Source organism: Phalangium opilio, unplaced genomic scaffold (assembly GCF_054372755.1).
Source record: "Phalangium opilio isolate 3A_F unplaced genomic scaffold, DU_Popi_V2 ptg000230l_1, whole genome shotgun sequence".
Classification (NCBI taxonomy): Eukaryota; Metazoa; Arthropoda; class Arachnida; order Opiliones; family Phalangiidae; genus Phalangium; species Phalangium opilio.
The window spans coordinates 2,051,565-2,076,116 of NW_028324221.1; the positions used below are offsets into that span (position 1 = coordinate 2,051,565).

The following is a 24,552-nucleotide window of genomic DNA, read 5'->3' on the forward strand; positions in this document are numbered from 1 at the left end:
TTTTAATTTGATTTAATCAATTTTAATTTGATTTAATCAATTTTAATTTGATTTATTCAATTTTAATTTGATTTAATCAATTTTAATTTGAATGAGTCAATTTTAATTTGAATGAGTCAATTTTAATTTGATTTTATCAATTTTAATTTGATTTAATCAAATTTAATTTGATTTAATCAATTTTAATTTGATTTAATCAATTTTAATTTGATTTAATCAATTTTAATTTGATTTAATCAATTTTAATTTGATTTAATCAATTTTAATTTGATTTAATCAATTTTAATTTGATTTAATCAATTTTAATTTGATTTAATCAATTTTAATTTGATTTAATCAATTTTAATTTGATTTAATCAATTTTAATTTGATTTAATCAATTTTAATTTGATTTAATCAATTTTTATTTGATTTAATCAATTTTTATTTGATTTAATCAATTTTAATTTGATTTAATCAATTTAATTTGAATGAGTCAATTTTAATTTTATTTTATCAATTTTAATTTGATTTAATCAATTTTAATTTGATTTCATCAATTTTAATTTGATTTAATCAATTTTAATTTGAATGAGTCAATTTTAATTTGATTTTATCAATTTTGATTTGATTTAATCAATTTTAATTTGATTTTATCAATTTTGATTTGATTTAATCAATTTTAATTTGATTCAATGAGTTTTAATTTTAATTAATCAATTTTTATTTTAATTAATAAATTTTTATTTTAGTTACTCAATTTTATAATATTTTTCAAAAGCAATTTTTTTTTGTGTTTTCCTTTTTCCATTGAAATAACATTACCCGCCTTTGGCTTCATTGGCTTTTCATAAACAATCTTTTGGACGTTAGGCTTAATTTGTGACCAAAATCCAGTCACATTTTACGCCATAACTTTTGAACGGCTGAACCGATTTTAAACATTCTAGACCCACCCCGGAGGGAGGGGCCACAAAATTTCATACCGGAAATAGACCTGGCCAGTTTTGTTGATCACGTGATTTTTGAGCTACGTTATATTCCTCAGTTTCCACTCCTTATTGTAAATTCTCTCTGGTAGAGGGACGTTACTTGGCGTTGCATCTCGTAAATGGCCCAGATGGGCATCACTCGGCGGTGTATACATCGTAGAGTGGCGTCACTCGGCGGTGTATACTCGGTCAATTATTTGCTTTAAACAGAAACAATCGCCTACTCGAGCACGAAAAAGAATCACAGTAGACAATAGCTCATTTATTTTGTGGTGGACAATGCCAATAGAGCTATATCAGAAGCCTTATTGTGACGTCAGCCATGCTATTTCCCCTTAGAGCCAAAGTGGTACCAAACATGGCCGCCCACTGCCAAAGCTAAGCCCATGACGGTTTTACCTAGGTACTGACGTCACAACTGAGATAGCTCTATTGTATAAGCCCTAACGATAAACCCATACTTAAGCGTTATAGGGTTAGGATGATATGTATAATGTGCCTTAGTGCGCTAATTGGCTGTGATTATTTTAGGAGAGGGCTCATAGCAAAGTGTTAATTTTGCAAAAGGCCTTGGATGATTCTATACCAGCGACAGAGCTGGAAATAGCAAATCGTAGCTTCCTAGATCTTAATACAAATTATCAAAAGCTCCTTCAAAAGCAAAATGAAGATAACTCGAAGTTTCAAGAATACCAAGAGAAAGAGGTTGGCCCACGTTCATTGTTGTATTGGCCTGACTTTTATGAATAAAAAATTACATTGATACATATCAAAACCTTTTTCAGGAGCTAACCAAGAAATTAAAATTAGAATGTGATAAACTTAAAATAGATAATCGCCTCTTAAATGAGAAAGTCACAATTCTTGGTAAGCAGTGCACTTTCAAATTTTTACGAACTTCCTTACGTAACTGGTAACCTTACAGAAAATGACGCAAGTATGGATGAAGCTAGTTTACAAAATGAACTACGAGTTACTTTGTTAAAGGAAGCCAATGAACGACAAAGAGCCGATCACCTTCTATTGCAACACGAGCAACTCAAACAAGTTTTTGATAGCATGGATACTAGAAATTCTGAACTGGAAAAGAAGTTTGCCGAGCTGACCAGAGAGGCAGTGGACATCAAAAACAGGGAAAGAATTCTGAAAGAAAAGTTGAATGGTATGTGAAGGTGTTACGGATGTTAAGCCAAATATTCAGAAACCCCAATTGTACTGTTTACATTTGAAGTGAAATTTATAATTGTGGTAAGAAATGAGTTAAGAAACTGGATCTCTGACGTATCTTTTAACTATTCGACTCATTTACAACACACAGCTGAATTAAAGGGACTGTAAAGAAGGCATCGGCGGGCGGGTAAAAATTATTTGAAATACGTCAGAGGCACGTGACCGAGGAGAGGCGTGGTTCAAAGAAGCTTAGTTCGTTTTATTTCGAAAACTACCACTTCATTGAATTGGCGCTGCAATCTCGTGAAAAACAAGGACTAGATGTCAAGTTCCACTCTATGAGGAGTCTTTGTATCTTGGTATCACGTGATGTCTGTGACGTATTTCAAATAATTTTTACCCACCCGCTGATGCCTTCTTTGCAGTTCCTTTAAACATTAGAATAGAAACATTATGCTGAACTTAAAGGCAATGTATGCTCCTTTGGCGCTTCCAAACATGGATTAACTAACGCTAGATGTTGTTCGTTCCCCTGAAAGATAAAGCATGCGTATTCCAAACGCCCCCTAGCAGCAACTACTATCCCTAACAAGAAGGTATAAGAAAGTTGGACCAAATGTCATGTGCCCTATGACGTCAAAATTGAAATCCTGCCTAAATTGGGCGCCGCCATCTTTTAAATCCGCAAAAACTATTTATTTTGCCTAGAGATGGCGCTACATCCACATCCGTTTTGGTCCAATGTGTTGGGGGGATAAGGCAGGAACCAATCAGAACTCATTCTCGAGGGCGGAGCTAAAACTAGTCTTTACCTAGTTTAGCTAGCTAGTCAACTCCAGCCCTCGACTATGGCGGCATCTAGTGGCATTTTTTTGAACTAAAGCACTGCTTTTGCTAATTGCTTTAAAGGAGCCTACCCTAAATTTTTGTTTTAAGAACAAGACATGAACTCGAGCAATACCGTCTAGGTCCCTTTGTTTTTACCAACGAAACGAACTTTTAATGAAAGCACAATATTTTAAGCGATGAATGCTTTTCTTCAGATTTGATGACTACAGTACCTATTGTAATTGAAATTCTTGGTACTTGTATTCATATATAAAAATTGTACGCTTATTTCCCTTATTTAAAGTGGTGACTACAAAAAGGCATTATTTTATTTTACATTAGATTGTGTCAGTAATGAAGTATACAACGCCTTGAACGCAAAAGTGAGCGAGTTAGAGTGCAAAGAATTGAGGTTAAGAGAAGATGCTGATCGCTATAAGGCGGCTTTGGAATCTGCCAAGTATCAAATACAAACAGTTGAAAGATTCAGGGAAGTCACCGAAAAAGAGCTGGAAATGACAAGGAATTTACTCTTGGATATGCAAGCCTCTAGTGACGAGAAGCTATCATCTGGTAAGTCTTCAACAAGGCGCTGATCATTCTTCATTTGTCGGCTTTAAACACGTAATTGTGGTAATACTGCTATTATCTCGACTTACTCAACTCATTCTAAAAGCAACTCGACGCGGTCTTAAAGCACTCGACGCTGTTTAAAAGCACTCGACGCGTCTTAAAAGCAACTCGACGCGTTCTAAAAGCGCTCGGCATAATCAGTGCAATCATCAATATATATAACTAGTTAAATAGATTCATGGTGCAATTGGAACGTACGCTTAGTATACAAAACGGACTCGACGCGTTTTAAACGGAATCGGGTATTCTAAACGAACCTTGTGTGTACTCGTGATGTAAACAGCGTAATCTCTGCGTTCCGCACAGCGTAATTTTCGTACTCATGGTGTAAGCCAAATAATCTTCGCGTACGGATAATCGGTGTTCATGCAAATGCAAATTGATAAGCCCTTGGTCTGAATATGGCCGAAAGTGCACAAACACTCTAATAGGCGATTTTCGTTAAATTTAAATATTCTCTGTAGGTAATTTGCACAGACAAATCATAGGTTTTCAACTCGGTGAAACCAAGCTGCAACAAGAACTAAACGCTGTGAAACAAAAATTGGATCAAAGTGAAAAACGGAACCAAAACCTCCAGAAAAAGTATATGGGCATACTACAAAATTTAATTGCCCAATAGCTTAATTGTATTAATTAATGCAACGTTATTAAAAATTAGGTGTGTTGACAAAGAAGACGAAGTGTACAATATTCATAGCCAAGCTAGAAGCAAAATACAGCTCCTGACTAGAATACTTTACGAACTGCGACGGCAATTTTCGTCGTCAATTCCTATTGTTAAACAAGAGGAGTTGATGAAGGAAGTTAAAAATCTCAATAATGAGAGGAATAATTTGCGAAAAGATTTGGAAAAAGTTAAAGAGGAAAATTCCAAGATTGACGAGGATAAAATGAAGCTAAGCGTAAAACTTCAATCTGCTAAGGAGTTGATACAGACACTGAAATCCGGGTCTTCAGTTGAAAAGATTATGGATTGGCATAAAAGGTAAGGGTTTCTCGAGGGGTCCGACATTCCCAAAGAAGCCTACGGGATTAAGCAATTTTGCCAATGATTTCGTGATTTCGAGAAAGTTTTCGTGATTTCGAGAAAGATTTCGTGATTTCGAGAAAGATTTCGTGATTTCGAGAAAGATTTCGTGATTTCGAGAAAGATTTCGTGATTTCGAGAAAGATTTCGTGATTTCGAGAAAGATTTCGTGATTTCGAGAAAGATTTCGTGATTTCGAGAAAGATTTCGTGATTTCGAGAAAGATTTCGTGATTTCGAGAAAGATTTCGTGATTTCGCCAAATATTTCGGGATTTCCTTTTTTATTTAGCCAAAGATTTTTTCTTTGATTTTACGATTTCGCCAAAAATTTCGGCATTTCTTCCTTGATTTCGCGATTTCACCAAAGATTTCGTGATCTCTTCGTTGATTTTGCGATTTCACCAAAGATTTCGTGATCTCTTCGTTGATTTTGCGATTCACCAAAGATTTCGAAATTTCATCTTTGATTTCGTGATTTTGTCTGAAAGATTTCGCGAGAAGCGTACTGGATTTCGTGTAAATGTCGGAGTGACCCCTCAGGTTTTCTTCTTCTTTTTTTTCAATTATAAATCCAGGCTCCTTACCAACCCTGCAAATCAATGTGATTAATTTTCAGGATTGAAGTGGTTCAGATGAGAGAAATTCACTCGAAACGACTCGCTGAAAGATATTCCAGTCAAAGTGATACTTTGAAAGAGCTTGTAAATCGATTGGAAGCAAAAATCCTTCGATTGGAAGAACAAAACCTGAGACTTGAGTCTCAACTTAGAGAGCAAGAATTGGAAATTGATGCTAGGAATTTGGACTTTTTAGGAGGGCTCTCTTCAAATAGGCTTCAAAGTGTTTCGACTCGAAGTGAAGCTAGAGAACCTCAAGAAGAAGTTCAAATTGAAGAAAGCCTCAATGGAGATTCAATTCACGAGCAAGAAGCTTTGAATGATCTGCCTTTAGAAGAAGACTCCGTTTTAAGTGAAGCATTAGAATCATCAGTCTCTGCGAGTGAAGTTCGAGCACTTAGAGAGGTACGTTTATTAAAGCAATTAAGCCTTGGTTGTGGTTTAGTTTTAAAAAATGTAACTAGATGTCCCTATTGTCAAGGATCCTGCTAAGCTTTTGATTGGTTCCTGCCTTTGGCAAGGTTAAATTATTGTGTAGATTATTATAGCCAGCATGTTAGGGGCGCCACAGGAGCTTTAATTTTTAAAGGAAAAGCTCAGGTAACAAAACATTATCACTTAAAGAACGGAATTTTGGCTAAATATAAAAGGAAACATATTAAAAAAAAAATCAGGGCTGTGCGGGTCCAGATTTTTGGGTGTCAGGTAAACTTCGGGTAATAGAAAATTTACCCGCGGGTATCGGGTCCAATTTTCAATTACCCGTCGGGTCCTCGGGTCTTGCAAAATCCCCAAAATTTGCTTTCGGGTCCAATTCGGGTCTTAGTTTTTTCTCACAGTCCAATACACCTAGAAATAAATTCATTCAAAATTTACAACGGCCATACGAGTTTCTAAACCGGGCTTTCACGAATGAGGGGTGATCTTATTGGTTCGCTTAGAAATGCGCAGAGGCAGAATTTTAGTGTCAGAATGTTTTCAGCCAATGAAAAAATGTCACCTTTGAGTTTGTATTTCTGTTCACTAGATGGCGCTTGCTTCATTTTCAATTTGCCCCTTAACGGGCGTATATATATGGCCAGCTTGTTTATTTTATTTTTAGGTACTAAAAGCTAGATTTCAAAGCTGAGACATTATCCCGTGGCAGAAGTCCATTAAATTAGCCTAGGCTAATTTAATGGACTTCTGGTAGGGGTAAGAGGTTCGGTTTAGCAGACCCCACAGTAGTCCTCGATTTTAAGACTAAATAAATACCATAAGTTCATCATGCCTCTAAGTACTCATATCGCTTCCACTTCTATGGCAATAGTGTTTGTCTGTCTCCCTTTAATGAAACCCTATACTCTCTCCGTATCATTTATCACCTCAACTTCAATACAAAATTGTACTGCCCACCCTAGCGTTTCTTTTATCCCTTTTAGAATGTTTCAGGACTGAAACCGCCTCTATCTCACGAGAGAGAGGGATTTGGGGTTGCTTAAAGGGATAGTTCCATGTTTAGCCAAGAAGCGCAAATTATTAACGGTTTAATATTGAAAATTACCCGTTAAAACATGAGGAAAAACTAAAATTAAAAAAAAAACAACGTTTAAAAAGAGATAATTGGGTTTAAATATTTGAATCTGTAACGGCTAACTTTAAACCGTCCGCCATATTTTACCCGTATCTACGTCGATGCGGTACATAAATTTCATTGGTGCTCTTAGAAACAGTAGGTTTTATTTATAGTATGATACTAAACTACTAAGAGGGAATCTTGTCGTCTGCTACATTGGGAGAAATTAATAAAAAATGTCAAGCTCGGGTTTTATTTTTAGCTTACCCCGTATTTAGCGGCTCAATATTAACAAATAGCTAACCGAATGAAAGGCTACTAATACAATTATCGCGATTAATCCGTTTAGAAAAACACTTAAAAACGAAGTCTTAGGAAACTAGCTCAGAAAGTGTTATGTTTGTAAAACTAAAGTATAGATGGCGCCAGCCTCTCCATAGGAAGGGTCTTTAATCTAGCTCTTTTTATGTTCTCCGACTGAGAAGCCATTATGTTCAAATGATTGTCTAAAATATGGAGGCTACTGCAGTAGGAAAACCCCTAGGATAAGAAGAGAAGAGAAGGAAGGTAGGGGCTTGGCGCAAAATAAGAACGTCAAAATGACGTAAAACACTAGTTCGGCGATATGCCGCTTGGGGATCCACGATCTCTTAAATTTGAACTTCATTTGCGATTAATTAGGAAAAAAATTATAAAATATATTTTAATATGTATATTTTTGAAATCCTTATTTGTTGTTCTATCCAAATGAATAAACCTTATTGACATACAATGCTATGAATATACATGGAAATATCCCTTAAAGTAAAATTCGTTCCCCCCCCCCAATGCCTGCCTATACGAAACGTAAAACTCTCCTTTATTCCACTGGATGATTTTTTTTTTCGTCTCGACCGCTTGGTGGCTGCACCGCGACAGAAATTTCAAAATTTTCTCTCTTCGGATATTAGCGCTATACGAGTTCTGACGTCACAGTAGCCTGCAGAAGATGCCCAGTTGTAACCCGAATTTGTGTACTTAGAGGAATTATAAACTTATGTAAATACTTATTATTTAATAACCAGAGATATTTTTTTAAGCTGTTTGCCCATAGCAACAGCTTTATACGGCGACCCCTGGAAGCAGGCTGGCTTGCTGGCAGGCAGGCAGGCAGGCAGGCAGGCAAGCAGGCAGGCAGGCAGGCTGGCTGGTTGTTTCGCGTTCGCGTTCATTTTCGTAAATTTAAATTACGCGGCAGATCTTGCCGGAATTTCATTATCCACCGCACTAGCGACATTTAGACTAAATTCGATCATATTTTCGACGAGAAAATGCGGTCTCTCGAAGGTATCGGGTTTCGAACTGAGGTCTACGGTGTGGGATGCGGAGACTCAACGTCTGAGCCACTACGATTGATGTTAAGCTATCGATATTTTTCCTATACTTTTCCACGCCTTGCTTATTGGTATCCCTAATTTGGGGTTTTGTTAAAGACAATATCACACTGCAAACAGCGTTAATATGCCTTGGGGCATATCTTGTTTTCATATATTTTTCCTTTTATATCTAGAAGAGTCCGTTCTTTTAAGGTACAATAGAATGTTACCTGAACTTTTCCTTTAAGCTTATTTCTCTTTTTGATTAACAATTTATAATTGTTTGTCTGTTTGCGCAGACTGTAGCTAATCTAGAAAGACGTCTTAAAGAAGCTGAAGATGCTTTGAAATCGAGGGAAGAAGCCTTAAATGACTTAATAGCCCGAATGCCAACTAGTCTGAACACGGCGCCTTCATTGCAAACACCGCAGAGCCCCGAAGTTCAACTGGTGGACTATTTTGAAGCGAAGCAGAATCTGAGTGTCGCCCAAACTACCATAGATTGTTTGCAGGCTCGCTTGAACCAAAGAGAGGAAAGTATTACGCGTTACCAAGAACTTCTCAATAAACTGAAAGATGATACGGTATCGCAAAAGCTGCATTATGAACGAGAATTGTTGCAACTGCAGAGTAAACTTCAAAGTGCGCAGAGAGATTACGTTCTTTCCAAAACCAAAAGTGCCTCGGATGCTGATGATAAAAAATTGCTGATGCAGGAACTGAACTCGAGTCTAGTGAGGAATTTTCATGGGTTTTTTTACACTATTTGAAACTAACATAAACTTATAAGATATGTTGCATAAGTTTGTCACTGGTTACAAACTGGAGCTTGTCATGAAGTGACGTAGGTCATAGATTCTCGTAAAGCGACGCCTTGTGAGGCGATGTCAAAGGCTTAGTACAGACTAAATAGGATGATGGACTGCAAAACCGCGTGTAGTCAATTCTCTTGTAGTTCTTGAACTAGCTCTCGGTAATTAAAGCCAAGAGCGGCCTTAAACCATTAAATGTACTGGAATGGAGTGGTTCTTTTAGGGTAACGCCTCTCTAGCGCCATGCCGTGACCAATATTGAAAATGTTTCCACTCAAACCATAACCATTACATGATTTATGAGTCGAAAGGTTTCGGGATTCTCCCGCTAGGAGCGACGACAGACGATGCCAGTAGTAGAACCAAAGAGGGGGAGTAGAAGGCTTGACTGGAGTGTTCTCGCTTTGAAAGTTTACCTTTAAGCTTCCGGTGTGCGAGCGTATCTTTCTCTGCCCTCTTATAGAGTGCTGTCAATAAGAACTATTTGACGTCATTTTACCAGCGGACTTTCTCATCTTGTTTTCAAATCATATTGTTGCGTCATCTTCCATACAAATGTTTCAGAAACAAACCCTAGACCAAAACAAACCGCGGCCATTACTGTTACCGCTTTTGAGTTATTATGGGTAGAGTGTGCTGTGTAAGTACTTGTCGCAGAAGCAGTAAAAAATATCCTGAGCTTCGCTTTTTTGATATTCCAAGTGTGATTAGTAATCAATGTAGTAAAACTAAAGTATTGTCCGAAAAAAAACGCGAAGAATGGATAAAGAAGCTAAGCCTTAGCCCAAGCTCTGTTGAAAATCAGAGGGTGTGTTCGGTAACTCTAATGGCCGCCACGACATGGATTAACTAACGCTAGGGATTGTTCGTTAACCCTAAAAGATAAAGTATACATGTTCCAAACGCCCCTTGCAGCAGCTACTTTCCCTAACAGGAAGTTTTAAGAAAATTGGACCAAATATCACGTGTCCTATGACGTCAAATTTAAAATCCTGCCTAAATTGGGCGCCGCCATCTTTAAAATCCGCAAAACCAATTTATGTTGCCTAGAGATGGCGGTATATCAACATCCTTTTGGTCCAATAAATTGGGGGAATGAAGAGGGGAATCAAGGAATAATTCGGAACATGTAGCTGGCGATATTAATACATGGGAAACACTGTTAGTGAACAATCCCCAGCGTTAGTTAATCCATGGCCACGACACCTATTTTGGATCATATTAAGAAATTTTAAAATAGAGATGGCGCTGCAAACCGTGGCAAAAGAATGTTGCCCTAACGTGACGTATTATCAATTCAAAACCAAGGCTTCTGACAGGACTCTATTGGTTGAAATACGGTGAACCGGATATTAGGAGGAAAATATAACAGATAAATAAAAAAGATAAGCGAGAACACCCAAAATGCCTTGCCAAAGCCGCTAGCTTCAACTGAATCAACTCCCCTCTTTCCACCTGCTTTGGTAGAACGGAGTTTTAGCTTATAATTCCAGTACATCTGTGTTTAATGGTCATAGGCGCGGCTCAAGTGAATGCCCTACAAGGTGACTTTCCTTTCGAGCTCAAGTTTTGGCTTGGCAAAAGCAGGAGGCATTTGTGGGCGGGATTTATACGTGCACTTATAAATCTCGCCACTACCCTTCGCCAAGCCAAACGCTGGGTTCAGGAGGAATGCCACCTTGTAGGGGATCTACTGAACCCCCGCTTTGCTTTAATCTAAAAAAAAACACGATCATACATTGTTCAAAGATTACCCTCGTTGCAACTCATTGCCAATTATTTACTTTAACAAGTTTTGTGTATCTTCCTTAGCTTTCGAAAGTAACAGAGCTTGAGGAATCAATGGATATCAGTCAGACAAAACTATCTGGTCTCATGAAACAATTAAACGTAGCTCAACAAGAAACAGTTGAGTGGAAAATCAAAGCTAACAATTTGACGGAAAAACTTGAAGAAGAACAGGAGAGGTATACATGTCTTGATTTTAATATTCTTTCAGAACTCTTAAATGTACTCTTTATGCTTTAATTTTTTTAGAACTAAGCAAGAGCTGTATTTAAGGCTGCAAGGTGTGGAAGAAGTAAAGAGGCACCAACAGATGGTTCAAGTTCTGAATCGAAATTTCGAGGAACAAATCGGCAATCAGCCTGCTCAAGTTATTCAACTGAAACTCATACTGAAAGACCTTAAAAAACCCTGGTAAATTACCACGGTAATTTACCAGGGTAACAAATTTACCGATTTAGAACCTTAACCAGGATATTTTGCCTCCCAATGAGTTGGTGAATTTTTCTAGGGGCCCGACCCATAACCTTTCCCGGGTCCCGCAAAGTCTCTCGACGGCCCTGAGTGGAAGGTAGCCTGACGTTTCATGACGTAGTAATGCCAAGTCCCTATTGGTTACTGCTTTTGGCAGGATAAATTTGGTTTATTAAAGATTAGCCGGGATGTTAGGGGCGCTACAGGAGCCAGCAATTGCTTTAAAATGTGTCAGTGACTATTAAAGAAATGCAAATTGTGTTTCTTTTAGATCAAAATGACGACTTTTTGGAGAAAACCCTTAAAGAAAATGAAGATATGAAAAGGCGACTGGAAAGAGCTCGACCACCTACTTCAAACGTACGTTGAAACTGCATGTTCTTATAAATCAGTTGGCATCAGGAGTGAACAGCCCATTATAGGGGTAAATTGTGTAATATGACTGACGTTAAATGCGTGGTTCACTCCTGAGGTCATGAGTTGTTCATAGCTTTAAGAAATACATGCATTTCAGGCTCCGGTTGAAGAGAATGGTGTTGAAGAAGTTTCGGAGCTGAAGGAACAGATTCGATTTTTAGAGGAATTAATACGTCGTCATGAACCACCGGAAAAGCCTTACGTTGAGGATGAGAAAGCGCAAAAAGTAATTAGTATATTTGTTAATACTTGCGAATAAGACTTGCACACGATTTGATGTGGGTTAGTTCCACCCCACAAAAATAAAACAATTGGAGTTTTATTTGAAATTTTACAATTGGTTACCAATTGTAAACCAATTGGTTTTTGGAACACTTATATGGGTATTGCAATAGATCGCCGTTAGCTTTACAGCCAATCGGTAACTGATATGCCCGATTGGTAACCAATATAATTTGAACCAGTTCAGATCCAATAGGAAATGTGGCCAATTAGCCTTATTCCTGATCAGCACCACCTACCCATAGCGGCGACTTTGAGAACTACTGTAATCGGCAAGCCTACCAGATTTACCTAAAATCTGGTGACGTCATTTTTGGTAAGACTCCGAGAGTGCCCGTCAGTGACATCACCAGATTTTAGCGACATCTGATTGGCTTGCCGATTACAGTAGTTCTCAAAGTCGCCGCTGTGGGTAGGTGGCGCTGATCAGGCGTAAGGCTAATTGATAACCAATAGGAAATGTGGCCAATTGATTAGCTATAGGAAATGTGGCCAATTGATTAGCTATAGGAAATGTGGCCAATTGATAAGCTATAGGAAATGTGGCCAATTGATAACCAATAGGAAATGTGGCCAATTGATAAGCTATAGGAAATGTGGCCAATTGATAAGCTATAGGAAATGTGGCCAATTGATAAGCAATAGGAAATGTGGCCAATTGATAAGCTATAGGAAATGTGGCCAATTGATAAGCTATAGGAAATGTGGCCAATTGATAAGCTATAGGAAATGTGGCCAATTGATAACCAATAGGAAATATGGCCAATTGATAACCAATAGGAAATGTGGCCAATTGATAAGCTATAGGAAATGTGGCCAATTGATAAGCAATAGGAAATGTGGCCAATTGATAACCAATAGGAAATGTGGCCAACGATGTCCTATTATCAATCGAAATAAGCAGTGTAGCAAATTCATCATTCTTGTTTTATTTTGTTTCTTTTTGTAGTCAAGGGAAGAACTTATTCGTTGGGAAGAGAGCAAAAAGTGGCAACAAACTACTGAGCGTTTAAAAAGTAAGCTGAAAGAGAAAGAACATGAAGTGGAATCACTTGAGAAGTCGAACAAAACACTGCGAGATCAGGTAAAGAAACTAACCTTTTGTAACTGTTTCATTAATGGTGATTTCAAGCGGTTAGAGAAGTTTGCATTGAATAGTTTGTCGCTAAAAATCTATGTACCTATTATTTCTAATAACGTTCAATACAATATGGTTTAGTTATAATAATAATAATGATAATAGGCCTAATAATAATTCGAAAACAAGCGCGAATGGGGTGCTTAAAGCTGTCCACGTGGAGCTCTGGTCTTGGGGGTGCTTAAAGCTGTCCACGTGGAGCTCTGGTCTTGGGGGTGCTTAAAGCTGTCCACGTGGAGCTCTGGTCTTGTTAAAGCTACTTTTTCGTCCCTAAAATCCGACTAATCTTCTACACACCAAAATTTAACTTGTCAAAGGCAGGAACCAATTCTAGGAGAGCGATAGCTCTCTTAGATAAGACTTCATACTGACTTTAATGTATAAGGATGGTTTTTTGATTGGTTATAACTTTTTTTGTATCGTATTAACTGTTTTGAAAAAATTCCACAGAACTACAATTCGGACCCTGAATATGTGGGTGAAATTTCAAAGAGATACATATAATAGTTTATTTTATAAAAAATAAAGTTGCTAAGGGTGGTTTTCATTTCCATAAAAATAATCAGACATTTTGACGAAAACCTCGAAATTTTCCCATAGAAATAACATGGGAAAATATTTTACAGAAGACCATTTTGTGGTAGCCGTAATGCAATAACTATTCGTTTGTTTGACTTGAAAACGGTTTTAAACGAAAGCCTGGTATTTAGATTTTCCGCTTTCTAATTTTCATTAATTAGATTTAAGTTTAAGTATGTTTAATTTCATATTTTCAAAACCATTCCAATCTCCGATATTTTAGCATGGATAATAGTCAGTTTATGATGTTAGCACGGTTAAGGCTATTTGGTCCAATTTTCGTAGTGGTAAAAAACAAGAGAACCTTAGCTTGTGTTACCTAACAAGTTAAGTTAGAAAAGTACCCCACACATATATATTAAGTTAACAAGATTACCTACGACTGGTAATTAAGCAAGAAAAACATGGCGTTTGAGCTCTTGTAGGTGCTTTGCCCGGGTGCTGTTTGGTGCTTGTGGGTGCTTGTGGGTACTTGTAGGTGCTTGTAGGTACTTGTAGGTGCTTGTGGGTACTAGTGGGTGCTTGTAGGTACTAGTGGGTGCTTGTAGGTACTTGTGGGTGCTTGTAGGTACTTGTGGGTGCTTGTAGGTACTTGTGGGTGCTTGTAGGTGCTTGTGGGTGCTTGTGGGTGCTTGTAGGTACTTGTGGGTGCTTGTAGGTACTTGTGGGTGCTTGTAGGTACTTGTGGGTGCTTGTAGGTACTTGTGGGTGCTTGTAGGTACTTGTGGGTGCTTGTAGGTACTTGTGGGTGCTTGTAGGTACTTGTGGGTGCTTGTAGGTACTTGTGGGTGCTTGTAGGTACTTGTGGGTGCTTGTAGGTACTTGTGGGTGCTTGTAGGTACTTGTGGGTACTTGTAGGTGCTTGTAGGTACTTGTAGGTGCTTGTGGGTACTAGTGGGTGCTTGTAGGTACTAGTGGGTGCTTGTAGGTACTTGTGGGTGCTTGTAGGTACTTGTGGGTGCTTGTAGGTACTTGTGGGTGCTTGTAGGTGCTTGTGGGTGCTTGTGGGTGCTTGTAGGTGCTTGTGGGTGCTTGTAGGTACTTGTGGGTGCTTGTAGGTACTTGTGGGTGCTTGTAGGTACTTGTGGGTGCTTGTAGGTACTTGTGGGTGCTTGTAGGTACTTGTGGGTGCTTGTAGGTACTTGTGGGTGCTTGTAGGTACTTGTGGGTGCTTGTAGGTACTTGTGGGTGCTTGTAGGTACTTGTGGGTGCTTGTAGGTACTTGTGGGTGCTTGTAGGTACTTGTAGGTACTTTAAGGTACTGGTGGGTACTTGTAGGTACTTGTAGGTACTTTAAGGTACTGGTGGGTACTTTAAGGTACTGGTGGGTACTTGTGGGTCCTTGTAGGTACTTGTGGGTGCTTGTAGGTACTTGTGGGTGCTTGTAGGTACTTGTGGGTGCTTGAAGGTACTTGTGGGTGCTTGTAGGTGCTTGTGGGTGCTTGTAGGTGCTTGTGGGTGCTTGTGGGTGCTTGTAGGTATTTGTGGGTGCTTGTAGGTACTTGTGGGTGCTTAAAGGTACTTGTGGGTGCTTGTACGTACTTGTGGGTGCTTGTAGGTGCTTGTAGGTGCTTGTGGGTGCTTGTGGGTGCTTGTAGGTACTTGTGGGGGCTTGTAGGTACTTGTGGGGGCTTGCAGGTGCTTGTAGGTGCTTGTGGGTGCTTGTGGGTGCTTGTAGGTACTTGTGGGTGCTTGTAGGTACTTGTAGGTACTTGTGGGGGCTTGTAGGTACTTGTGGGTTCTTGTAGGTACTTGTGGGTGCTTGTAGGTACTTGTGGGTGCTTGTAGGTACTTGTGGGTGCTTGTAGGTACTTGTGGGTGCTTGTAGGTACTTGTGGGTGCTTGTACGGACTTGTGGGTGCTTGTACGGACTTGTGGGTGCTTGTAGGTACTTGTGGGTGCTTGTAGGTACTTGTGGGTGCTTATAGGTACTTGTGGGTGCTTGTAGGTACTTGTGGGTGCTTGTAGGTACTTGTGGGTGCTTTTAGGTACTTGTAGGGGCTTGTAGGTACTTGTGGGGGCTTGTAGGTACTTGTGGGTGCTTGTAGGTACTTGTAGGTACTTGTGGGTACTTGTAGGTACTTGTGGGTACTTGTAGGTACTTGTGGGTGCTTGTAGGTACTTGTGGGTGCTTTTAGGTACTTGTGGGTGCTTGTAGGTACTTGTGGGTACTTGTAGGTACTTGTGGTTACTTGTGGGTACTTGTGGTTACTTGTGGTTACTTGTGGGTACTTTAAGGTACTTGTGGGTACTTTAAGGTACTGGTGGGTACTTGTGGGTCCTTGTGGGTGCTAGTAGGTACTTGTGGGTGCTAGTAGGTACTTGTGGGTGCTAGTAGGTACTTGTGGGTGCTAGTAGGTACTTGTGGATGCTAGTAGGTACTTGTGGGTGCTAGTAGGTACTTGTGGGTGCATGTAGGTACTTGTGGGTGCATGTAGGTACTTGTGGGTGCATGTAGGTACTTGTGGGTGCATGTAGGTACTTGTGGGTGCATGTAGGTACTTGTGGGTGCATGTAGGTACTTGTGGGTGCTTGTAGGTACTTGTGGGTGCTTGTAGGTACTTGTGGGTGCTTGTAGGTACTTGTGGGTGCTTGTAGGTACTTGTGGGTGCTTGTAGGTACTTGTGGGTGCTTGTAGGTACTTGTGGGTGCTTGTAGGTACTTGTGGGTGCTTGTAGGTACTTGTGGGTGCTTGTAGGTACTTGTAGGTACTTTAAGGTACTGGTGGGTACTTGTAGGTACTTGTAGGTACTTTAAGGTACTGGTGGGTACTTTAAGGTACTGGTGGGTACTTGTGGGTCCTTGTAGGTACTTGTGGGTGCTTGTAGGTACTTGTGGGTGCTTGTAGGTACTTGTGGGTGCTTGAAGGTACTTGTGGGTGCTTGTAGGTGCTTGTGGGTGCTTGTAGGTGCTTGTGGGTGCTTGTGGGTGCTTGTAGGTATTTGTGGGTGCTTGTAGGTACTTGTGGGTGCTTAAAGGTACTTGTGGGTGCTTGTACGTACTTGTGGGTGCTTGTAGGTGCTTGTAGGTGCTTGTGGGTGCTTGTGGGTGCTTGTAGGTACTTGTGGGGGCTTGTAGGTACTTGTGGGGGCTTGCAGGTGCTTGTAGGTGCTTGTGGGTGCTTGTGGGTGCTTGTAGGTACTTGTGGTTGCTTGTAGGTACTTGTAGGTACTTGTGGGGGCTTGTAGGTACTTGTGGGTTCTTGTAGGTACTTGTGGGTGCTTGTAGGTACTTGTGGGTGCTTGTAGGTACTTGTGGGTGCTTGTAGGTACTTGTGGGTGCTTTTAGGTACTTGTGGGGGCTTGTAGGTACTTGTGGGGGCTTGTAGGTACTTGTGGGTGCTTGTAGGTACTTGTGGGTGCTTGTAGGTACTTGTGGGTGCTTGTACGGACTTGTGGGTGCTTGTACGGACTTGTGGGTGCTTGTACGGACTTGTGGGTGCTTGTACGGACTTGTGGGTGCTTGTAGGTACTTGTGGGTGCTTGTAGGTACTTGTGGGTGCTTGTAGGTACTTGTGGGTGCTTGTAGGTACTTGTGGGTGCTTTTAGGTACTTGTGGGGGCTTGTAGGTACTTGTGGGGGCTTGTAGGTACTTGTGGGTGCTTGTAGGTACTTGTAGGTACTTGTGGGTACTTGTAGGTACTTGTGGGTACTTGTAGGTACTTGTGGGTGCTTGTAGGTACTTGTGGGTGCTTTTAGGTACTTGTGGGTGCTTGTAGGTACTTGTGGGTACTTGTAGGTACTTGTGGTTACTTGTGGGTACTTGTGGTTACTTGTGGGTACTTTAAGGTACTTGTGGGTACTTTAAGGTACTGGTGGGTACTTGTGGGTCCTTGTGGGTGCTAGTAGGTACTTGTGGGTGCTAGTAGGTACTTGTGGGTGCTAGTAGGTACTTGTGGGTGCTAGTAGGTACTTGTGGATGCTAGTAGGTACTTGTGGGTGCATGTAGGTACTTGTGGGTGCATGTAGGTACTTGTGGGTGCATGTAGGTACTTGTGGGTGCATGTAGGTACTTGTGGGTGCATGTAGGTACTTGTGGGTGCATGTAGGTACTTGTGGGTGCATGTAGGTACTTGTGGGTGCTTGTAGGTACTTGTGGGTGCTTGTAGGTACTTGTGGGTGCTTGTAGGTACTTGTGGGTGCTTGTAGGTACTTGTGGGTACTTGTGGGTGCTTGTAGGTACTTGTGGGTGCTTGTAGGTACTTGTGGGTGCTTGTAGGTACTTGTGGGTGCTTGTAGGTACTTGTGGGTGCTTGTGGGTACTTGTAGGTACGTGTGGGTACTTGTGGGTACTTGTAGGTACTTGCGGTTACTTGTGGGTGCTTGCGGTTACTTGTGGGTGCTTGTAGGTGCTTGTGGGTACTTGTAGGTACTTGTGGGTGCTTGTAGGTACTTGTGGGTGCTTGTAGGTACTTGTGGGTGCTTGTAGGTACTTGTGGGTGCTTGTAGGTGCTTGTAGGTACTTGTGGGTGCTTGTAGGTGCTTGTAGGTACTTGTGGGTGCTTTTAGGTACTTGTGGGTGCATGTAGGTACTTGTGGGTACTTGTAGGTACTTGTGGGTGCTTGTGGGTACTTGTGGGTACTTGTAGGTACGTGTGGGCACTTGTAGGTACTTGTGGTTACTTGTAGGTACTTGTGGTTACTTGTGGTTTCTTGTGGGTGCTTGTAGGTACTTATAGGTACTTGTAGGTACTTGTGGGTACTTGTAGGTACTTGTGGGTGCTTGTGGGTGCTTGTAGGTACTTGTGGGTGCTTGTGGGTACTTTTGGGTGCTTGTAGGTACTTGTAGGTACTTTGCCTCCTCCATAGGATTAACATTACACTAAGTTTTGGAAGCTCGTAACTCTGGTTATATTCTAGGAGAGCGGTAGCTCTCTTGGATAAGACTTCATACTGCTCTTAATGTATAAGGAGGGTTTTTGTTTGGATGTAGTCTTTTTGTATTGTATTAATTGTTTCGAAAAACTTCCACAGAACTACAATTCGGGCCCTCAATATGTGGTTAAAATTTCAAAAAGATCCACCCATTAGTTTATTTTATAAAAAATAAAGTTGCTAAGGGTGGTTTTCATTTGCATAAAATTAGTCAGTGTTTTTGGTGAAAAAGTTAAATTTTCTCATAGAAATAACATGGAGTTTTTCTCAAATTTTGTGGCCACCCTTTTGAAATGAAATATTCCTTTGTTACATTTGGGAACGGTTTTATATCAAAATATAAACCTTTTTCTAGGACCATTTTTAAGCTTTTTGAGAAAAATTAAGTTTAAGTGCTAAATTTCATGTTTTTTAATCATGCTTTGACTTACGTTGTTGCAGCCTATATGTTCTGTTGGACTTACGTCGTTTTACCGGCGATAAAGCCGAGAAGAAAGCCACTCTTGCACTTACGCTGTTTTACCAAGGACTTTTATCTGATTTTATTCTCTTTCGTTGCAAAAACAAAACTGAATGATTTTTCGTAACTAAACTAGATTAACTATTAAGGCTCGTTTACATGTGAGCGAGAATTAAGCTTAAAGCGGAGAGTAGAAGTTGAAAGTCGAATCTTTTTTTCGCGCCTAAAGAAATCGCGTCTGCCAAAAGCGTTTGTACCCGCTGCTCCTCCCGCTCCTTCGTTTACATAGGAGCCGGGCGGTAGCATGAGCCTAGATTTCAGAGTTGTCTTTCAGTCGGAAGTAAACAACTAAAATGGCGTCGACTGTCGTTAGTTTACTTCTGCTAAAAAAGAAACTATTGCTTTTGAAAAACATTCGACATTTATAACAAAAAACAACAGAAACTTAGAACGGAACGTCGTTGGTTGGTACATCCTATATGGAGAAATAGAAACAATGAAGGCTATTTTCGCCTTTTGGAACGTTACTTGATATAATTTGTCAAGGTGCGTATATTTTCTTAACTTGAGCTTGAGAATAATTTTGATTTAATTGTCGAGCTTGAAATGCTGAGGCAATGTGATGACACGTATTTCAAAAATTTTATCTTGTTCTTTTAAAGACATTGTCAATGGTGGTGCCTACCTAGGCCTATTTCGCGAGATAAAAAAACGAAAAAATATGAAACGATTTTCGGTCCTTGGATATTATTGGCTTGGAAAATCACGTGACTCTTTGCGACAAGTAAACATGAGCTGAAAAATCTACCACGGCAGATCGGAGCTTATTCGGAACGCCCGCTTCATCTATGAGCAACAAGCGCGACTTGAAAAGTTCTCGCTTGTTTGTAAACGGTACGCCTAGGGAACTCAAACCCCAATACGCCTCATCTCTCAGCTTCACGCTTCGACTTTTTCCATTTCTCGCGCACATGTAAACGAGCCTTTACAGGTAATTAAGCTACATTAACGATTACAAGTAATTAAGCTAGATTAACGATTACAGGTAATTAAGCTAGATTAACGATTACAAGTAATTAAGCTAGATTAACGATTACAGGTAATTAAGCTAGATTAACGATTACAGGTAATTAAGCTAGATTGACGATTACAGGTAATTAAGCAAGATTAACGATTACAGGTAATTAAGCTAGATTGACGATTACAGGTAATTAAGCAAGATTAACGATTACAGGTAATTAAGCTAGATTGACGATTACAGGTAATTAAGCAAGATTAACGATTACAGGTAATTAAGCTAGATTGACGATTACAGGTAATTAAGCAAGATTAACGATTACAGGTAATTAAGCTAGATTGACGATTACAGATAATTAAGCAAGATTAACGATTACAGGTAATTAAGCTAGATTGACGATTACAGGTAATTAAGCTAGATTGACGATTACAGGTAATTAAGCTAGATTGACGATTACAGGTAATTAAGCTAGATTAACGATTACAGGTAATTGAGCTAGATTAACGGATTACAGCTAATTAAGCTAGATTAGCAGTGAGGATTGAAGTTATGTAATAGATGCTTGGTCAGTTCAAAAGCTTTAACTAATGAAAGTACAACGCGCTAAAACGTTTTCTCTCCTAAGGTTTCTAAACAATTTTAATTAATATTAAGACTGAAGTAACAGATATTAATCAAAACGCGTCTTGGATTTAACCAAGACCTAAAAAGTATCGATAAGAACAAGGTTAATCACTTGACTGAATGCGCAGATATTGAAACTTTTTTTTAATAAAACTTACATGTTTAAGAAAGTAATGTTCCATCACCCTATTCCATTGAATAAACTTACTTTACTGGTAGTAAATTTTTTCCCTCTCAATAATTTGAAAAATTTACTTATCTCGGGTTTTCGAGCACAATTCCATTCCCCGAAAACATTTTATAACTACATTTATTATCACTTTTAAGAGTTTTCGTGTGGAAAATACCTACACGAGTACACGTAACAATGACAAAACCATTTAGGGTAGTCTGCTTAAGCCTCTGCTGCGCCAGATACGAAGAAGGAGGATGTATAGTTGTATACCCCCCTTGATAGAAGTACCCCTTGTCGCCTTGTGCTATTCTCATGCCTTGTCTCTCGCTGGCCTCGTCACCAAGGCAATAGCCCATTCAATTACGCGTTAAGCTGCTCGAGAATTCTGTGTGAATTACTTTTTAAGGTATTCGTCAGCAAATAGTAATTGTTTTTGTGAGCATTCCTCGCCTTGAAAACCTTTCTACCAAATGCTACCAGGAGTCTCTGGGGATACTAGAAATACTACATTTACTATAGGAAGTTTCGCAGCGACAAGTTTAAAATCCCATATTCCTTTAAAAACCGTTAATACATTATCCTTGTTCCTGAAGATATACAGAGTAAGTAGCAGAGTCGAGCCACAGCGTCGTAGATCACGCGACTCGGTGAACGCAGGCTATTTTGCAAAATAACCAAGTCAGAATTTTCAGGCTACGACCGCGCTTAAGTTAATAATTACAACAAAGAAAATCAAAAAATTACGAATATCATGCACGCCCCTACTGCTTGCGTACCATAGAAACGCCATGGCATAGAACCGTGTAAATAGAATGTTTCTTAGTGATTGTTCCAGTAAATAAAGCCTTAATTATTATTATTATCACCATTGACTGTCGTACAACTGCTATAGACCCTTTCTACGTAAAAAAGAGATGTCAATCCTCAGTATCGGGACATACAGGGGGTTGACCCCTCGCCGTCTCTGCTCCATTTATGATCTTTCCATCGAGCGAGATGGAAGGCAAAGTTTTACCCCCGTGTCTTTCCCTCTAAGATATGTCGAAGTGATCTATTACACAATTCAGTTTAACCAAGAGTAAAAATCATAACGTCCCTATTGAATGTGCTGCCATTGTTGAAATTTGCACTAAAATTAACAAAAGGTTTCACTATGGAGCGTACAGGGCATGAACGGGAGGATATGTTAGCAACTTATTAACGACACAATGTCATACACGTACTCTCTTAAAAGTGATAATAAATGTAGTTATAAAATGTTTTCGGGGAATGGAATTGTGCTCGAAAACCCGAGATAAGTAAATTTTTCAAATTATTGAGAGGGAAAAAATTTACTACCAGTAAAGTAAGTTTATTCAATGGAATAGGGTGATGGAACATTACTTTCTTAAACATGTAAGTTTTATTAAAAAAAAGTTTCAATATCTGCGCATTCAGTCAAGTGATTAACCTTGTTCTTATCGATACTTTTTAGGTCTTGGTTAAATCCAAGACGCGTTTTGATTAATATTTAAATTGGTCCACGAGGGCGGAGCTAAAGCTAGCCTTAACTAAGGTTGGTGGGCCTGTCAACTCCACCCCTCGACTATGGGAGCATCTAGTGGTATTGATTTAAATTAATCCACATCTGAGACTTGCTTTAAATGGTTGAGTGAATACCATATCCCAAAAATCTATTTGATTGCTATGGTAGCGGCTTTTGTTGTGTTAAAGTTTCACGTGTTATTGAAGAAGAGTACCGTATTCTATTATATGGGTCTTATTTTTTTAGTCGAAAAATGTGCACTAGAGGGCGTATTAATCTGGATCGAAACTAAATGCACGGTATAGATACATATTCCTTCTCTAATGTGTAAAATAACTTGTGTTCAAACGTGTATATATTAAACTTATACTTTTTAAACGCCTCATTACCTCAGAATAATTTTCACCTCCTCGGTACCTAAAATATGCTACCACCCACACCAGGGTGGTGTGGCGGTCTAGTTTTCATTTGCGATAAGCTCTTACAAAGTTGTCATTCTTGTTATAGCAAAGCGCGGATCCACTGGATCCCCTACAAGGTGACTTTCCTCACTAACTCCAGTTTTGGCTTGACTAAGCCTAGTGGGCGGGATTTATTAGTTCACTTTCAAATCCCGCCCATAAATGCCTACTGCCGTCCCCAAACCAAAACTGGAGTTGGTAAGGAAAATCACCATGTAGGGGATTCATGCACGTACTGAACCCAAGCTTTCCTTTAAGCTAAGAATAGTCGTTTTGCCGGTCTTCAGTGTTACCAACCCATTTAGGTATCAATAGGTTAGCAGTTTAGTTTGAATAGGGATTGGACTAAATTGGTTGACAGTGCTCTAGCGTCATTAGTAAAAACTATCTATAATTGTGGCATGCGCATAAACGATTATATGTTTATGTTTTATAGTTGATAAAATTGAACAAGGAAAAAACCCTTCTGGAGAACAGAGTAAAAGCATTGTTGGTTAAAGCACATCCACCAGAATTGGCACAAGTTGAAGAACTAAAGAAAAAATTACAGCAACTTGAACAAGAGGTAAAACAAAAGTTATGAAGCTAAATTTAGAAATTAGCAAGAATTATCTTTGCAACTTCAAATATGAGTTAACTATTTTAATAAGACCACCGGAAGAAAACCGGATGAATTGGAAGAATTGAAAACAAAAAACCAAATTTTTGTGGATAAAATTTATCAACTAGAAAAGCAATTGGCAAAATATACAGTATCCAGAGAGGTATAAACGATGAACTAAACCACAGCCTGCTAATGCTTTTAACCATAAGAAAATAATATATAGCTCCCTATAAGTATGAAACTCTCCATTTAAGCCATGTTAACAGCATTTTCTTCCATTGAAAATTATAAAAAGTTTCTAATGCCACCTATTAAGAGTTTTTGGCGTTAAAAAGATGAAATATTTGCTTAGAAAATTTCAAATTTTTCATTGTAATTAAATAGTTAAAGGTCTAGACGTTATTATTATGATAATTATAACTGATAAAGTACATGTCAAAATTATCATAATAAATTAATAGATGGCGCGAGATTTTGACGAACGAGGCTAGCGCCTACACTAGTACGAGGTATGGAGCATCTTGTGTCTCTACGGGCGCGGCCATATTTCACCGGCCCATCGTGCCTTTCGCGGACACCTTAGGTGGCGGCGGTGATTTGGCCCCCCTTTTACTCGTAGTACCGAAACTTCTCCCACGGGGGGGGGGGGTAAAAGCGTAAGCGCGCCAAATTTGGGAGCAAATGCTGTAGTATGAAAATGTACTACGTTTCATACTTATAGGGAGCTATATATTTTTTCCTATGTTTTAACTATTATGCATGTTAAAATATAACCATTATTTTTAGACTATGGCTCGAGCCACTAGAGATATTTTCAACGATGACCCTTCAGTCAGCTCCTCTGTTAAAATTAATAATCTTCAAAAACATGTAAACGTTTTGCTTAACTGTTAATTTCAGAACTGAAGCATTTTTGATTTCGATTTTGTCATCAGGTTTTGAAACTGTCGGAGGAAAATTTTGAGCTGAAGGTTGAATTGGAGCAAGTGAAAATTGATGTTCCGCGTTACAAGGTGCAGATATCTACCTTGGAAGGCTTAATCAATGTTCTGCAATCAGATTTGAAGAACAAAGAAGCCATAATTGAACAGCTCTCAAATGGAGAACAGCCAAATATAAAAGTAAAATAGTTTCATTCATGTAATTATTGCTAGTCCAGTCTTG

The 24,552-nt window shown here is 39.2% G+C and overlaps 2 protein-coding genes across 2 annotated transcripts in view; both read left to right on the top strand.

Moving 5' to 3' along the window:
* The window catches only part of LOC149613994 (centrosomal protein of 290 kDa-like), a 31,914-nt gene extending 20,739 nt beyond the window's left edge, over positions 1–11,175 (top strand). The window contains exons 10-19 of the mRNA XM_089858068.1: positions 1,503–1,676; positions 1,757–1,838; positions 1,897–2,133; positions 3,312–3,542; positions 4,067–4,187; positions 4,264–4,590; positions 5,250–5,655; positions 8,460–8,894; positions 10,785–10,939; positions 11,010–11,175. Coding sequence (XP_089714194.1) covers positions 1,503–1,676; positions 1,757–1,838; positions 1,897–2,133; positions 3,312–3,542; positions 4,067–4,187; positions 4,264–4,590; positions 5,250–5,655; positions 8,460–8,894; positions 10,785–10,939; positions 11,010–11,175 — 2,334 coding nt within the window. The remainder of the gene's footprint in view (positions 1–1,502; positions 1,677–1,756; positions 1,839–1,896; positions 2,134–3,311; positions 3,543–4,066; positions 4,188–4,263; positions 4,591–5,249; positions 5,656–8,459; positions 8,895–10,784; positions 10,940–11,009) is intronic.
* Positions 11,176–11,465: 290 nt separating this feature from the next.
* Positions 11,466–24,518, top strand: LOC149613995 (centrosomal protein of 290 kDa-like). Its single transcript, XM_089858069.1, has 7 exons — positions 11,466–11,591; positions 11,746–11,874; positions 12,880–13,014; positions 23,221–23,349; positions 23,435–23,548; positions 24,175–24,258; positions 24,324–24,518. The coding sequence occupies exons 1-7, from the start codon at positions 11,481–11,483 to the stop codon at positions 24,516–24,518; spliced, it is 897 nt and encodes a 298-aa protein (XP_089714195.1). The 5' UTR covers positions 11,466–11,480.
* Positions 24,519–24,552: the final 34 nt, after the last annotated feature.

Bases quoted from the DNA above. Each gene is read 5' to 3' on its own strand.
- LOC149613995 (XM_089858069.1), top strand. From the start codon at position 11,481: ATGCAAATTGTGTTTCTTTTAGATCAAAATGACGACTTTTTGGAGAAA. The intron at 11,875-12,879 runs GTAATTAGTATA...TTCTTTTTGTAG, and splicing joins AGGATGAGAAAGCGCAAAAA to TCAAGGGAAGAACTTATTCG. The intron at 23,549-24,174 runs GTATAAACGATG...CATTATTTTTAG, and splicing joins AATATACAGTATCCAGAGAG to ACTATGGCTCGAGCCACTAG.